The sequence below is a fragment of the Carcharodon carcharias genome (genome assembly GCF_017639515.1).
Source record: "Carcharodon carcharias isolate sCarCar2 chromosome 36 unlocalized genomic scaffold, sCarCar2.pri SUPER_36_unloc_4, whole genome shotgun sequence".
NCBI lineage: Eukaryota > Metazoa > Chordata > Chondrichthyes > Lamniformes > Lamnidae > Carcharodon > Carcharodon carcharias.
In genome coordinates this window covers 712509-731767 of record NW_024470752.1, presented here as the reverse complement: position 1 = coordinate 731767, position 19259 = coordinate 712509, and the positions used below count along the sequence as shown (strand labels likewise).

The 19259-nt window shown below is 51.4% G+C and overlaps 1 protein-coding gene across 1 annotated transcript in view; it reads right to left on the bottom strand.

The window, feature by feature from the left end:
• Window positions 1-395: 395 nt before the first annotated feature.
• LOC121274456 (leucine-rich repeat-containing protein 71-like) overlaps window positions 396-19259 on the bottom strand; it is a 91619-nt gene continuing 72755 nt past the window's right edge. The window contains exons 10-11 of the mRNA XM_041181798.1: window positions 913-1023; window positions 396-512 (exon numbers count right to left, since the gene is read on the bottom strand). Of these exons, the coding sequence (XP_041037732.1) occupies window positions 396-512; window positions 913-1023 (228 nt within the window). The remainder of the gene's footprint in view (window positions 513-912; window positions 1024-19259) is intronic.

Here is a 19259-nt window from a genome sequence, read left to right as displayed (position 1 = left end):
GCCCAGGCAACATCCTGGTGAGTCTCCTCTGCACCCTCTCCAGTGCAATCACATCCTTCCTATAGTGTGGCGACCAGAACTGCGCACAGTACTCCAGCTGTGGCCTAACTAGCGTTTTATACAGCTCCAACATAACCTCCCTGCTCTTGTATTCAATGCCTTGGCTAATGAAGGCAAGTATGCCATATGCCTTCCTAACCACCTTATCTGCCTGCCCTGCTGCCTTCAGGGATCTATGGACACGCACACCAAGGTCCCTCTGATCCTCTGTACTTCCTAGGGTCCCACCGTTCATCGTGTATGGCTGTGCCTCGATGGCCCTCCCAAAATGCATCGCCTCACGTTAAATTCCACTTGCCGCTGCTCTGCCCATCTGACCGCAACCTCGTCGTTTGTCACACGGCCGTGCCTGGGATCACACTGTGCGCCAATGGGGATGTCGGAGTTGCGAAATGAAAACACCGGCAGCGTTTCAAAGGTCTTTCTGCGGCTGCGAGGTGCTCTGGGACATTCTGAGGGAAGGAGAGGTATTATAGGAAAGCAGGGCCCTTGGATCGGGCTGGGTAATCAGAGCTGATCAAACAGTTCAGCACATGAGGCTGTAAGGGAGGAAGCGAAACGTTGAGATTGGCTTTATTTGGTAACAGGTAGGTAATACTGAAGACAAGGATATGATAAGACCTCACTTCTTTAGGCCTGGAACCCGACAGTGCAAAGGTGCAGGAGAATCATAAATGGATGGAAGGAATTACCAGAGATAGACACAACTGTGAAGGAACTACAGTATGGCTTTGAGGGAGGCGCTCCAAACCCCAGACCTTAACGCTGAACACTTCATTGGGAGCACTGCCGGCTGCACTGAGAGGTAGGAAACTGTTCAACCTGCTACGGGCTGTTTAGCCTTTCCCTTACCCTTTTCTTGGAGGTAGTCCGGCCAGTTTTCGACTTCTCAATGTTGGTGACACTGCCCATCTGGCTGGTGCTGCGATCACTCTTAGAGTCAGGGCGCCGGGCTGAGGGAGGCTGCGGTGGGGGTAAGAACAGCGACACATAACTTACACATAATGCACACGGAGGCCCTGTCCCATAAAACACACACAGGGGTCCCTGTCCGATAACACACACAGGGTTCCCTGTCCGAAGATACACACAGGGGTCCCTGTCCTATAACACACACAAGGGTCCCTGTCCTATAACACACACAGGGGTCGCTGTCCTATAACACACACAGGGGTCCCTGTCCTATAACACACAAAGGGGTCCCTGTCCTATAACACACACAGGGGTCCCTGTCCTATAACACACACAGGGGTCCCTGTCCGAAAATACACACAGGGGTCCCTGTCCGAAAATACACACAGGGGACCCTGTCCTATGACACACACAGGGGTTCCTGTCCTATGACACACACAGGGGTCCCTGTCCTATGACACACATAGGGGTCCCTGTCCGAAAATACACACAGGGGTCTCTGTCCTATAACACACACAGGGGTTCCTGTCCTATAAGACAAACACAGGGGTTCCTCTCCTATAATACACAGAGGGGTCCCTGTCCTATAACACACACAGGGGTTCCTGTCCTATAACACACACAGTGGTTACTGTCCTATAACACACACAGGGGTTCCTGTCCTATGACACACACCGGGGTTCCTCTCCTATGACACACATAGGGATTCCTGTCCAATGACACACACAGGGATTCCTGTCCAATGACACACACAGGGATTCCTGTCCTATGACACACACAGGGATTCCTGTCCAATGACACACACAGGGGTTCCTGTCCTATGACACACACAGGGGTTCCTGTCCTAAAATACACACAGGGATTCCTGTCCTATAATACACACAGGTGTTCCTGTCCAATAAGACAAACACAGGGGTCCCTGTCCTATAATACGCAAAGGGGTTCCTGTCTTGTAACACACACAGGGATTCCTGTCCTGTAACACACACAGGGGTTCCTGTCCTGCAACACACACAGGGGTTCCTGTCCTATAACACACACAGGGAAACCTGTCCTATAACACACACAGGGATTCCTGTCCTGCAACACACACAGGGGTTCCTGCCCTGCAACACACACATGGGTTCCTGTCCTGCAACACACACAGGGATTCCTGTCCTATAACACACACAGGGATTCCTGTCCTATAACACACACAGGGATTCCTGTCCTATAACACAGACAGGGATTCCTGTCCTATAACACACACAGGGATTCCTGTCCTATAACACACACAGGAGTTCCTGTCCTATAACACACACAGGGGTTCCTGTCCTGCAACACACACAGGAGTTCCTGTCCTATAATACACACAGGGGTTCCTGTGCTATAACACACACAGGGGTTCCTGTCCTGTAACACACACAGGGGTTCCTGTCCTGCAACACACACAGGGGTTCCTGTCCTGCAACACACACAGGTGTTCCTGTCCTGCAACACACACAGGGGTTCCTGTCCTGCAACACACACAGGGGTTCCTGCCCTGCAACACACACATGGGTTCCTGTCCTGCAACACACACAGGGATTCCTGTCCTATAACACACACAGGGATTCCTGTCCTATAACACAGACAGGGATTCCTGTCCTATAACACACACAGGGATTCCTGTCCTATAACACACACAGGAGTTCCTGTCCTATAACACACACAGGGGTTCCTGTCCTGCAACACACACAGGAGTTCCTGTCCTATAATACACACAGGGGTTCCTGTGCTATAACACACACAGGGGTTCCTGTCCTGCAACACACACAGGGGTTCCTGTCCTGCAACACACACAGGGGTTCCTGTCCTGCAACACACACAGGGGTTCCTGTCCTGCAACACACAAAGGGGTTCATGTCCTGCAACACACACAGGGGTCCCTGTCCTATAACACACACAGGGGACCATGTCCTATAACAAACACAGGGGTCCCTGTCCTATAACACACACAGGGGACCCTGTCCTATAACACACACAGGGGTCCGTGTCCTATAACACACACAGGGGTCCCTGTCCTATAACACACACAGGGGTCCCTGTCCGAAAATACACAAAGGGGTCCCTGTCCGAAAATACACACAGGGTACCCTGTCCTTTGACACACACAGGGGTCCCTGTCCTATGACACACACAGGGGTCCCTGGCCTATGACACACACAGGGGTTCCTGTCCTATAACACACACAGGGGATCCTGTCCTATAAGACAAACACAGGGGTTCCTGTCCTATAATACACACAGGGGTCCCTGTCCTATAACACACACAGGGGTTCCTGTCCTATAACACACACAGTGGTTACTGTCCTATAAAACACACAGGGGTTCCTGTCCTATAACACACACAGGGATTCCTGTCCTATAACACACACAGGGATTCCTGTCCTATAAAACACACAGGAGTTCCTGTCCTATAACACACACAGGGGTTCCTGTCCTGCAACACACACAGGGGTTCCTGTCCTGCAACACACACAGGGGTTCCTGTCCTGTAACACACACAGGAGTCCCTGTCTTATAACACACACAGGGGTTACTGTCCTGCAACACACACTGGGATTCCAGTCCTGTAACACACACAGGGGTTCCTGTCCTGCAACACACACAGGGGTTCCTGTCCTATAACACGCACAGGGATTCCTGTCCTCTAACACACACGGATTCCTGTCTTGTAACACACACAGGGGTTCCTGTCCTGCAACACACACAGGGGTTCCTGTCCTGCAACACACACAGAGGTTCCAGTCCTATAATACACACAGGGGTCCCTATTCTATAACACACACAGGGGTCCTCTCCTATAATACACACAGGGGTTCCTGTCCTATGACACACACAGGGGTTCCAGTCCTATAACACACACAGGGGTTCCTGTCGTATAACACACACAGGGGTTCCTGTCCTATAATACACACAGGGATCCCTATTCTATAACACACACAGGGGTTCCTGTCCTATAACACGCACAGGGGTTCCTGTCCTATAACACACACAGGGGTTCCTGTCCTATAACACACACAGGGGTCCTTGTCCTATAACACACACAGGGGTCCCTGTCCTATAACACACACAGGGTTCCCTGTCCTATAACACACACAGGGGTCCCTGTCCTATAACACACACAGGGGTCCCTGTCCTATAACACACACAGGGGTCCCTGTCCTATAACACACACAGGGGTCCCTGTCCTATAACACACACAGGGGTCCCTCTCCGAAAATACACACAGGGGTCCCTGTCCGAAAATACACACAGGGAACCCTGTCCTGTGACACACACAGGGGTCCCTCTCCAATGACACACACAGGGGTCCCTCTCCTATGACACACACAGGGGTTCCTGTCCTATAATACACACAGGGGTCCCTGTCCTATAACACACACAGGGGTTCCTGTCCTATAACACACACAGTGGTTACTGTCCTATAAGACACACAGGGGTTCCTGTCCTATGACACACTCAGGGGTTCCTGTCCTATGACATACACAGGGTTTCCTGTCCTATGACACACACAGGGATTCCTGTCCTATGACACACACAGGGGGTCCTGTCCTATAATACACACAGGGGTTCCTGTCCTATAACACACACAGGGGTTCCTGTCCTATAACACACACAGGGGTTCCTGTCCTGCAACACACACAGGGGTTCCTGTCCTGCAACACACATAGGGGTTCCTGTCCTGCAACACACACAGGGGTCCCTGTCCTATAACACACACAGGGGACCATGTCCTATAACAAACACAGGGGTCCCTGTCCTATAACACACACAGGGGACCCTGTCCTATAACACACACAGGGGTCCCTGTCCTATAACACACACAGGGGTCCCTGTCCTATAACACACACAGGGGTCCCTGTCCGAAAATACACAAAGGGGTCCCTGTCCGAAATTACACACAGGGTACCCTGTCCTATGACACACACAGGGGTCCCTGTCCTATGACACACACAGGGGTCCCTGCCCTATGACACACACAGGGGTCCCTGTCCTATGACACACACAGGGGTTCCTGTCCTATAACACACACAGGGGTTCCTGTCCTATAAGACAAACACAGGGGTTCCTGTCCTATAATACACACAGGGATCCCTGTCCTATAACACACACAGGGGTTCCTGTCCTATAACACACACAGTGGTTACTGTCCTATAACACACACAGGGGTTCCTGTCCTATGACACACACAGGGGTTACTGTCCTATGACACACACAGGGGTTACTGTCCTATGACATACACAGGGTTTCCTGTCATATGACACACACAGGGATTCCTGTCCTATGACACACACTGGGATTCCTGTCCTATGACACACAAAGGGATTCCTGTCCTATGACACACACAGGGGTTCCTGTCCTATGACACACACAGGGGTTCCTGTCCTATAATACACAAAAGGGATTCCTGTCCTATAATACACATAGCTGTTCCTGTCCAATAAGACAAACACAGGGGTTCCTGTCCTATAATACGCAAAGGGGTTCCTGTCTTGTAACACACACAGGGATTCCTGTCCTGTAACACACACAGGGGTTCCTGTCCTGCAACACACACAGGGGTTCCTGTCCTGCAACACACACAGGGATTCCTGTCCTATAACACACACAGGGATTCCTGTCCTATAACAAACACAGGAGTTCCTGTCCTGCAACACACACAGGGGTTCCTGTCCTGCAACACACACAGGGGTTCCTGTCCTGCAACACACACAGGGGTTCCTGTCCTGCAACACACACAGGGGTTCCTGTCCTGCAACACACACAGGGGTTCCTGGCCTGCAACACACACAGGGATTCCTGTCCTGCAACACACACAGGGATTCCTGTCTTGTAACACACACAGGGGTTCCTATTCTATAACACACACAGGGGTTCCTGTCCTATAATACACACAGGGGTTCCTGTCCTATGACACACACAGGGGTTCCTGTCCAATAACACACACAGGGGTTCCTGTCCTATAACACACACAGGGGTTCCTGTCCTATAACACACATAGGGTTTGCTGTCCTATAATACACACAGGGGTCCCTATTGTATAACACACACAGGGGTTCCTGTCCTATAACACGCACAGGGGTTCCTGTCCAATAACACACACAGGGGTTCCTGTCGTATAACACACACTGGGGTTCCTGTCCTATAATACACACAGGGGTCCCTATTCTATAACACACACAGGGGTTCCTGTCCTATAACACGCACAGGGGTTCCTGTCCTATAACACACACAGGGGTTCCTGTCCTATAACACACACAGGGGTCCTTGTCCTATAACACACACAGGGGTCCCTGTCCTATAACACACACAGGGTTCCCTGTCCTATAACACACACAGGGGTCCCTGTCCTATAACACACACAGGGGTCCCTGTCCTATAACACACACAGGGGTCCCTGTCCTATAACACACACAGGGGTCCCTGTCCTATAACACACACAGGGGTCCCTCTCCGAAAATACACACAGGGGTCCCTGTCCGAAAATACACACAGGGAACCCTGTCCTGTGACACACACAGGGGTCCCTCTCCAATGACACACACAGGGGTCCCTCTCCTATGACACACACAGGGGTTCTTGTCCTATAATACACACAGGGGTCCCTGTCCTATAACACACACAGGGGTTCCTGTCCTATAACACACACAGTGGTTACTGTCCTATAAGACACACAGGGGTTCCTGTCCTATGACACACTCAGGGGTTCCTGTCCTATGACATACACAGGGTTTCCTGTCCTATGACACACACAGGGATTCCTGTCCTATGACACACACAGGGGGTCCTGTCCTATAATACACACAGGGGTTCCTGTCCTATAACACACACAGGGGTTCCTGTCCTATAACACACACAGGGGTTCCTGTCCTGCAACACACACAGGGGTTCCTGTCCTGCAACACACATAGGGGTTCCTGTCCTGCAACACACACAGGGGTCCCTGTCCTATAACACACACAGGGGACCATGTCCTATAACAAACACAGGGGTCCCTGTCCTATAACACACACAGGGGACCCTGTCCTATAACACACACAGGGGTCCCTGTCCTACAACACACACAGGGGTCCCTGTCCTATAACACACACAGGGGTCCCTGTCCGAAAATACACAAAGGGGTCCCTGTCCGAAATTACACACAGGGTACCCTGTCCTATGACACACACAGGGGTCCCTGTCCTAAGACACACACAGGGGTCCCTGCCCTATGACACACACAGGGGTCCCTGTCCTATGACACACACAGGGGTTCCTGTCCTATAACACACACAGGGGTTCCTGTCCTATAAGACAAACACAGGGGTTCCTGTCCTATAATACACACAGGGATCCCTGTCCTATAACACACACAGGGGTTCCTGTCCTATAACACACACAGTGGTTACTGTCCTATAACACACACAGGGGTTCCTGTCCTATGACACACACAGGGGTTACTGTCCTATGACACACACAGGGGTTACTGTCCTATGACATACACAGGGTTTCCTGTCATATGACACACACAGGGATTCCTGTCCTATGACACACACTGGGATTCCTGTCCTATGACACACAAAGGGATTCCTGTCCTATGACACACACAGGGGTTCCTGTCCTATGACACACACAGGGGTTCCTGTCCTATAATACACAAAAGGGATTCCTGTCCTATAATACACATAGCTGTTCCTGTCCAATAAGACAAACACAGGGGTTCCTGTCCTATAATACGCAAAGGGGTTCCTGTCTTGTAACACACACAGGGATTCCTGTCCTGTAACACACACAGGGGTTCCTGTCCTGCAACACACACAGGGGTCTTCCTGATCCTGCAAACACACACAGGGATTCCTGTCCTATAACACACACAGAAATTCCTGTCCTATAACACACACAGGAGTTCCTGTCCTGCAACACACACTGGGGTTCCTATCCTGCAACACACACAGGGGTTCCGGTCCTGCAACACACACAGGGGTTCCTGTCCTGCAACACACACAGGGGTTCCTGTCCTGCAACACACACAGGGGTTCCTGTCCTGCAACACACACAGGGGTTCCTGTCCTGCAACACACACAGGGGTTCCTGTCCTGCAACACACACAGGGGTTCCTGTCCTGCAACACACACAGGGGTTCCTGTCCTGCAACACACACAGGGATTCCTGTCCTGCAACACACACAGGGATTCCTGTCTTGTAACACACACAGGGGTTCCTATTCTATAACACACACAGGGGTTCCTGTCCTATAATACACACAGGGGTTCCTGTCCTATGACACACACAGGGGTTCCTGTCCTGCAACACACACAGGGGTTCCTGTCCTATAACACACACAGGGATTCCTGCGCTATAACACACACGGGGATTCCTGCCCTATAACACACACAGGGATTCCTGCCCTATAACACACACAGGGATTCCTGCCCTATAACACACACAGGGATTCCTGCCCTATAATACACACAGGGGTTCCTATTCTATAACACACACAGGGGTTCCTGTCCTATAATACACACAGGGGTTCCTGTCCTATAACACACACAGGGGTTCCTGTCCTATAACACACACAGGGGTTCCTGTCCTATAACACACACAGGGGTTCCTGTCCTATAACACACACAGGGGTTCCTGTCCTATAATACACACAGGGGTCCCTATTCTATAACACACACAGGGGTTCCTGTCCTATAATACACACAGGTGTCCCTATTCTATGACACGCACAGGGGTTCCTGTCCTATAACACACACAGGGGTCGCGGTCCTTTAACACACACAGGGGTTCCGGTCCTATAACACACACAGGGGTTCCTGTCCTGCAACACACACAGGTGTTCCTGTCCTGCAACACACACAGGGGTTCCTGTCCTATAACTCACACAGGGGTTCCTGTCCTATAACACACACCGGGGTTCCTGTCCTGCAATACACACAGGGGTTCCTGTCCTGCAACACACACAGGGGTTCCTGTCTTGCAACACACACAGGGGTTCCTATCCTGCAACACATACAGGGGTTCCTGTCCTATAACACACACAGGGGTTCCTGTCCTGTAACACACACAGGGGTTCGTGTCCTATAATACACACAGGGGTTCCTGTCCTATAACACACACAGGGGTTCCTGTCCTATAACACACACAGGGGTTCCTGTCCTATAACACACACAGGGGTTCCTGTCCTGCAACACACACAGGGGTTCCTGTCCTGCAACACACACAGGGGTCCCTGTCCTATAACACACACAGGGGACCATGTCCTATAACAAACACAGGGGTCCCTGTCCTATAACACACACAGGGGACCCTGTCCTATAAACCACACAGGGGTTCCTGTCCTATAATACAAACTGTGGTTCCTGTCCTATAATACACACAGGGGTCCTTATCCTATAACACACACAGGGGTTCCTGTCCTATAACACACACAGGGGTTCCTGTACTATAACACACACCGGGGTTCCTGTCCTATAACACACACAGGGGTTCCTGTCCGATAACACACACAGGCGTTCCTGTCCTATAACACACACAGGGGTTCTGTCCTGTAACACACACAGGGGTTCCTGTCCTATAACACACACAGGTGTTCCAGTCCTATAACACACACAGGGATTCTTGTCCTGCAACACACACAGGGGTTCCTGTCCTGCAACACACAAAGGGGTTCCTGTCCTGCAACACACACAGGGGTTCCTGTCCTGCAACACACACAGGGGTTCCTGTCCTGCAACACACACAGGGGTTCCTGTCCTGCAACACACACTGGGGTTCCTGTCCTGCAACACACACAGGGGTTCCTGTCCTATAACACACACAGGGGTTCCGGTCCTATAATACACACAGGGGTCCCTATCCTATAACACACACAGTGGTTACTGTCCTATAACACACACAGGGGTTCCTGTCCTATAACACACACAGGGGTTCCTGTCCTATAACACACACAGGGATTCCGGTCCTATAACACACACAAGGGTTCCGGTCCTATAACACACACAGGGGTTCAGGTCCTGCAACACACACAGGTGTTCCTGTCCTGCAACACACACAGGGGTTCCTGTCTTGTAACACACACAGGGGTTCCTATTCTATAACACACACAGGGGTTCCTGTCCTATAATACACACAGGGGTTCCTGTCCTATAATACACACAGGGGTTCCTGTACTATAACACACACAGGGGTTCCTGTCCTATAACACACACAGGGGTTCCTGTCCGATAACACACACAGGCGTTCCTGTCCTATAACACACACAGGGGTTCTGTCCTGTAACACACACAGGGGTTCCTGTCCTATAACACACACAGGTGTTCCAGTCCTATAACACACGCAGGGATTCTTGTCCTGCAACACACACAGGGGTTCCTGTCCTGCAACACACACAGGGGTTCCTGTCCTGCAACACACACAGGGGTTCCTGTCCTGCAACACACACAGGGGTTCCTGTCCTGCAACACACACAGGGGTTCCTGTCCTGCAACACACACAGGGGTTCCTGTCCTGCAACACACACAGGGGTTCCTGTCCTATAACACACACAGGGGTTCCGGTCCTATAATACACACAGGGGTCCCTATCCTATAACACACACAGGGGTTCCTGTCCTATAACACACACAGGGGTTCCTGTCCTGTAACACACACAGGGGTTCCTGTCCTATAACACACACAGGGGTTCCTGTCCTGCAACACACACAGGGGTTCCTGTCCTGCAACACACACAGGGGTTCCTGTCCTGCAACACACACAGGGGTTCCTGTCCTGCAACACACACAGGGGTTCCTGTCCTGCAACACACACAGGGGTTCCTGTCCTGCAACACACACAGGGGTTCCTGTCCTGCAACACACACAGGGGTTCCTGTCCTGCAACACACACTGGGGTTCCTGTCCTGCAACACACACAGGGGTTCCTGTCCTGCAACACACACAGGGGTTCCTGTCCTGCAACACACACAGGGGTTCCTGTCCTGCAACACACACTGGGGTTCCTGTCCTGCAACACACACAGGGGTTCCTGTCCTATAACACACACAGGGGTTCCTGTCCTATAATACACACAGGGGTCCTGTCCTATAACACACACAGGGGTTCCTGTCCTATAATACACACAGGGGTCCCTATCCTATAACACACACAGGGGTTCCTGTCCTATAATACACACAGGGGTCCCTATCCTATAACACACACAGGGGTTCCTGTCCTATAACACACACAGGGGTTCCTGTCCTATAACACACACAGGGGTTCCTGTCCTATAACACACACAGGGGTTCCTGTCCTATAACACACACAGGGGTTCCTGTCCTATAACACACACAGGGGTTCCTGTCCTATAACACACACAGGGAGTTCCTGTCCTATAACACACACAGGGGTTCCTGTCCTGCTAACACACACAGGGGTTCCTGTCCTATAACACACACAGGGGTTCCTGTCCTGCAACACACACAGGGGTTCCTGTCCTGCAACACACACAGGGGTTCCTGTCCTGCAACACACACAGGGGTTCCTGTCCTGCAACACACACAGGGGTTCCTGTCCTGCAACACACACAGGGGTTCCTGTCCTATAACACACACAGGGGTTCCTGTCCTATAACACACACAGGGGTCCTGTCCTATAACACACACAGGGGTTCCTGTCCTATAATACACACAGGTGTCCCTATTCTATAACACACACAGGGGTTCCTGTCCTATAACACACACAGGGGTTCCCTATCCTATAACACACACAGTGGTTCCTGTCCTATAACACACACAGGGGTTCCTGTCCTATAACACACACAGGGGTTCCTGTCCTATAACACACACAGGGGTTCCGGTCCTATAACACACACAGGGGTTCCGGTCCTATAACACACACAGGGGTTCAGGTCCTGCAACACACACAGGTGTTCCTGTCCTGCAACACACACAGGGGTTCCTGTCTTGTAACACACACAGGGGTTCCTATTCTATAACACACACAGGGGTTCCTGTCCTATAATACACACAGGGGTTCCTGTCCTATAATACACACAGGGGTTCCTGTCCTATGACACACACAGGGGTTCCTGTCCTATAACACACACAGGGGTTCCTGTCCTATAACACACACAGGGGTTCCTGTCCAATAATAAACACAGGGGTCCATATTCTATAACACACACAGGGGTTCCTGTCCTATAATACACACAGGGGTCCCTATTCTATGACACACACAGGGGTTACGGTCCTATAACACACACAGGGGTTCCTGTCCTATAACACACACAGGGGGTCCTGTCCTATAACACACACAGGGGTCCCTATCCTATAACACACACAGTGGTTACTGTCCTATAACACACACAGGGGCTCCTGTCCTGCAACACACACAGGGGTTCCTGTCCTGCAACACACACAGGAGTTCCTGTCCTGCAACACACACAGGGGTTCCTGTCCTGCAACACACACAGGGGTTCCTGTCCTGCAACACACAATGGGGTTCCTGTCCTGCAACACACACAGGGGTTCCTGTCCTGCAACACACACAGGGGTTCCTGTCCTGCAACACACACAGGGGTTCCTGTCCTGCAACACACACTGGGGTTCCTGTCCTGCAACACACACAGGGGTTCCTGTCCTATAACACACACAGGGGTTCCTGTCCTATAATACACACAGGGGTCCCTGTCCTATAACACACACAGGGGTTCCTGTCCAATAATACACACAGGGGTCCCTATCCTATAACACACACTGGGGTTCCTGTCCTATAATACACACTGGGGTCCCTATCCTATAACACACACAGTGGTTACTGTCCTATAACACACACAGGGGTTCCTGTCCTATAACACACACAGGGGTTCCTGTCCTATAACACACACAGGGGTTCCTGTCCTGTAACACACACAGGGGTTCCTGTCCTATAACACACACAGGGGTTCCTGTCCTGCAACACACACAGGGGTTCCTGTCCTGCAACACACACAGGGGTTCCTGTCCTGCAACACACACAGGGGTTCCTGTCCTGCAACACACACAGGGGTTCCTGTCCTGCAACACACACAGGGGTTCCTGTCCTGCAACACACACAGGAGTTCCTGTCCTGCAACACACACAGGGGTTCCTGTCCTGCAACACACACAGGGGTTCCTGTCCTGCAACACATATTGGGGTTCCTGTCCTGCAACACAAACAGGGGTTCCTGTCCTGCAACACACACAGGGGTTCCTGTCCTGCAACACACACTGGGGTTCCTGTCCTGCAACACACACTGGGGTTCCTGTCCTGCAACACACACAGGGGTTCCTGTCCTATAACACACACAGGGGTTCCTGTCCTATAATACACACAGGGGTCCCTATCCTATAACACACACAGGGGTTCCTGTCCAATAATACACACAGGTGTCCCTATCCTATAACACACACTGGGGTTCCTGTCCTATAATACACACTGGGGTCCCTATCCAATAACACACACAGTGGTTACTGTCCTATAACACACACAGGGGTTCCTGTCCTATAACACACACAGGGGTTCCTGTCCTATAACACACACAGGGATTCCGGTCCTATAACACACACAGGGGTTCCGGTCCTATAACACACACAGGGGTTCAGGTCCTGCAACACACACAGGTGTTCCTGTCCTGCAACACACACAGGGGTTCCTGTCTTGTAACACACACAGGGGTTCCTATTCTATAACACACACAGGGGTTCCTGTCCTATAATACACACAGGGGTTCCTGTCCTATAATACACACAGGGGTTCCTGTCCTATGACACACACAGGGGTTCCTGTCCTATAACACACACAGGGGTTCCTGTCCTATAACACACACAGGGGTTCCTGTCCAATAATAAACACAGGGGTCCATATTCTATAACACACACAGGGGTTCCTGTCCTATAATACACACAGGGGTCCCTATTCTATGACACACACAGGGGTTACGGTCCTATAACACACACAGGGGTTCCTGTCCTATAACACACACAGGGGGTCCTGTCCTATAACACACACAGGGGTCCCTATCCTATAACACACACAGTGGTTCCTGTCCTATAACACACACAGGGGCTCCTGTCCTGCAACACACACAGGGGTTCCTGTCCTGCAACACACACAGGAGTTCCTGTCCTGCAACACACACAGGGGTTCCTGTCCTGCAACACACACAGGGGTTCCTGTCCTGCAACACATATTGGGGTTCCTGTCCTGCAACACACACAGGGGTTCCTGTCCTGCAACACACACAGGGGTTCCTGTCCTGCAACACACACTGGGGTTCCTGTCCTGCAACACACACTGGGGTTCCTGTCCTGCAACACACACAGGGGTTCCTGTCCTATAACACACACAGGGGTTCCTGTCCTATAATACACACAGGGGTCCCTATCCTATAACACACACAGGGATTCCTGTCCAATAATACACACAGGTGTCCCTATCCTATAACACACACTGGGGTTCCTGTCCTATAATACACACTGGGGTCCCTATCCTATAACACACACAGTGGTTACTGTCCTATAACACACACAGGGGTTCCTGTCCTATAACACACACAGGGGTTCCTGTCCTATAACACACACAGGGATTCCGGTCCTATAACACACACAGGGGTTCCGGTCCTATAACACACACAGGGGTTCAGGTCCTGCAACACACACAGGTGTTCCTGTCCTGCAACACACACAGGGGTTCCTGTCTTGTAACACACACAGGGGTTCCTATTCTATAACACACACAGGGGTTCCTGTCCTATAATACACACAGGGGTTCCTGTCCTATAATACACACAGGGGTTCCTGTCCTATGACACACACAGGGGTTCCTGTCCTATAACACACACAGGGGTTCCTGTCCTATAACACACACAGGGGTTCCTGTCCTATAATACACACAGGGGTCCATATTCTATAACACACACAGGGGTTCCTGTCCTATAATACACACAGGGGTCCCTATTCTATGACACACACAGGGGTTACGGTCCTATAACACACACAGGGGTTCCTGTCCTATAAAACACACAGGGGTTCCTGTCCTATAACACACACAGGGGTTCCTGTCCTATAACACACACAGGGGTTCTTGTCCTGCAACACACACAGGGGTTCCTGTCCTGCAACACACACAGGGGTTCCTGTCCTGCAACACACACAGGGGTTCCTGTCCTGCAACACACACAGGGGTTCCTGTCCTATAACACACACAGGGGTTCCTGTCCTGTAACACACACAGGGGTTCCTGTCCTGTAACACACACAGGGGTTCCTGTCCTATAATACACACAGGGGTTCCTGTCCTGCAACACACACAGGGGTTCCTGTCCTGCAACACACACAGGGGTTCCTGTCCTGCAACACACACAGGGGTTCCTGTCCTGCAACACACACAGGGGTTCCTGTCCTGCAACACACACAGGAGTTCCTGTCCTGCAACACACACAGGGGTTCCTGTCCTGCAACACACACAGGGGTTCCTGTCCTGCAACACACACTGGGGTTCCTGTCCTGCAACACACACAGGTGTTCCTGTCCTATAACACACACAGGGGTTCCTGTCCTATAATACACACAGGGGTCCCTATCCTATAACACACACAGGGGTTCCTGTCCAATAATACACACAGGGGTCCCTATCCTATAACACACACTGGGGTTCCTGTCCTATAATACACACTGGGGTCCCTATCCTATAACACACACAGTGGTTACTGTCCTATAACACACACAGGGTTTCCTGTCCGATAACACACACAGGGTTTCCTGTCCTATAACACACACAGGTGTTCCTGTGCTATAACACACACAGGGGTTCCAGTCCTATAACACACACAGGGGTTCCTGTCCTATAACACACACAGGAGTCCCTGTCCTATAACACACACAGGGGTTCCTGTCCTATAACACACACAGGGGTTCCTGTCCTATAACACACACAGGGGTTCCTGTCCTACAACACACACAGGGGGTCCTGTCCTACAACACACACAGGGGTTCCTGTCCTATAACACACACAGGGGTCCCTGTCCTATAACACACACAGGGGTTCCTGTCCTGTAACACACACAGGGGTTCCTGTCCAATAACACACACAGGGGTTCCTGTCCCATAACACACACAGGGGTTCCTGTCCTGCAACACACACAGGGGTTCCTGTCCTGCAACACACACAGGGGTTCCTGTCCTGCAGCACACACAGGGGTTCCTGTCCTGCAACACACACAGGGGTTCCAGTCCTGCAACACACACAGGGGGTCCTGTCCTGCAACACACACAGGGGGTCCTGTCCTGCAACACACACAGGGGTCCCTGTCCTGCAACACACACAGGGGTCCCTGTCCTATAACACACACAGGGGTTCCTGTCCTGTAACACACACAGGGGTTCCTGTCCTATAACACACACAGGGGTTCCTGTCCTATAACACACACAGGGGTTCCTGTCCTATAACACACACAGGGGTTCCTGTCCTATAATACACACAGGGGTTCCAGTCCTATAACACACACAGGGGTTCCTGTCCTATAACACACACTGGGGTTCCTGTCCTATAATACACACAGGGGTCCCGATCCTATAACACACACAGTGGTGACTGTCCTATAACACACACTGGGGTTCCTGTCCTGTAACACCCACTGGGGTTCCTGTCCTGTAACACACACAGGGATTCCTACCCTATAACACACACAGGGATTCCTGTCCTATAATACACACAGGGGTTCCTGTCCTGCAACACACACAGGGGTTCCTGTCCTGCAACACACACAGGGGTTCCTGTCCTGCAACACACAAAGGGGTTCCTGTCCTGCAACACACACAGGAGTTCCTGTCCTGCAACACACACAGGGGTTCCTGTCCTGCAACACACACAGGGGTTCCTGTCCTGCAACACACACTGGGGTTCCTGTCCTGCAACACACACAGGGGTTCCTGTCCTATAACACACACAGGGGTTCCTGTCCTATAATACACACAGGGGTCCCTATCCTATAACACACACAGGGGTTCCTGTCCTATAACAAACACAGGGGTCCATATCCTATAACACAAACTGGGGTTCCTGTCCTATAATACACACTGGGGTCCCTATCCTATAACACACACAGTGGTTACTGTCCTATAACACACACAGGGGTTCCTGTCCTATAACACACACAGGGGTTCCTGTCCTATAACACACACTGGGGTCCCTGTCCTATAACACACACAGGGGTTCCTGTCCTATAACACACACAGGGGTTCCTGTCCTATAACACACACAGGGGTTCCTGTCCTATAACACACACAGGGGTTCCTGTCCTATAACACACACAGGGGTTCCTGTCCTGCAACACACACAGGGGTTCCTGTCCTGCAACATACACAGGGGTTCCTGTCCTGCAACACACACAGGGGTTATTGTCTTGTAACACACACAGGGGTTCCTATTCTATAACACACACAGGGGTTCCTGTCCTATAATACACACAGGGTTTCCTGTCCTATGACACACACAGGGGTTCCTGTCCCATAACACACACAGGGGTTCCTGTCCAAAACACACACAGGGGATCCTGTCCTATAACACACACAGGGGTTCCTGTCCTATAATACACACAGGGGTTCCTGTCCTATGAAACACACAGGGGTTCCTGTCCTATAACACACACAGGGGTTCCTGTCCTATAACACACACAGGGGTTCCTGTCCTATAATACACACAGTGGTTCCTGTCCTATAATACATACAGGAGTCCCTATCCTATAACACACACAGGGGTTCATGTCCTATAATACACACAGGGGTCCTTATCCTATAACACACACAGGGGTTCCTGTCCTATAACTCACACAGGGGTTCCTGTCCTATAACACACACCGGGGTTCCTGTCCTGCAATACACACAGGGGTTCCTGTCCTGCAACACACACAGGGGTTCCTGTCTTGCAACACACACAGGGGTTCTTATCCTGCAACACATACAGGGGTTCCTGTCCTATAACACACACAGGGGTTCCTGTCCTGTAACACACACAGGGGTTCGTGTAATATAATACACACAGGGGTTCCTGTCCTATAACACACACAGGGGTTCCTGTCCTATAACACACACAGGGGTTCCTGTCCTGCAACACACACAGGGGTTCCTGTCCTGCAACACACACAGGGGTCCCTGTCCTATAACACACACAGGGGACCATGTCCTATAACAAACACAGGGGTCCCTGTCCTATAACACACACAGGGGACCCTGTCCTATAAACCACACAGGGGTCCCTGTCCTATAACACATACAGGGGTCCCTGTCCTATAACACACACAGGGGTTCGTGTAATATAATACACACAGGGGTTCCTGTCCTATAACACACACAGGGGTTCCTGTCCTATAACACACACAGGGGTTCCTGTCCTGCAACACACACAGGGGTTCCTGTCCTGCAACACACACAGGGGTCCCTGTCCTATAACACACACAGGGGACCATGTCCTATAACAAACACAGGGGTCCCTGTCCTATAACACACACAGGGGACCCTGTCCTATAAACCACACAGGGGTCCCTGTCCTATAACACATACAGGGGTCCCTGTCCTATAACACACACAGGGGTCCCTGTCCGAAAATACACAAAGCGGTCCCTGTCCGAAAATACACACAGGGTACCCTGTCCTATGACACACACAGGGGTTCCTGTCCTATGACACACACAGGGGTTCCTGTCCTATAACACACACAGGGGTCCCTGTCCTATAACACACACAGGGGTTCCTGTCCTATAACACACACAGGGGTTCCTGTCCTATAAGACAAACACAGGGGTTCCTGTCCTATAATACACACAGGGGTCCCTGTCCTATAACACACACAGGGGTACCTGTCCTATAACACACACAGTGGTTACTGTCCTATAACACACACAGGGGTTCCTGTCCTATGACATACACAGGGGTTACTGACCTATGACATAAACGGGGTTTCCTGTCCTATGACACACACAGGGATTCCTGTCCTATGACACACACAGGGATTCCTGTCCTATGACACACAAAGGGATTCCTGGCCTATGACACACACAGGGGTTCCTGTCCTATGAAACACACAGGGGTTCCTGTCCTATGACACACACAGGGGTTCCAGTCCTATAATACACAAAGGGATTCCTGTCCTATAATACACATAGGTGTTCTTGTCCAATAAGACAAACACAGGGATTCCTGTCCTGTAACACACACAGGGGTTCCTGTCCTGCAACACACACAGGGGTTCCTGTCCTGTAACACACACAGGGATTCCTGTCCTATAA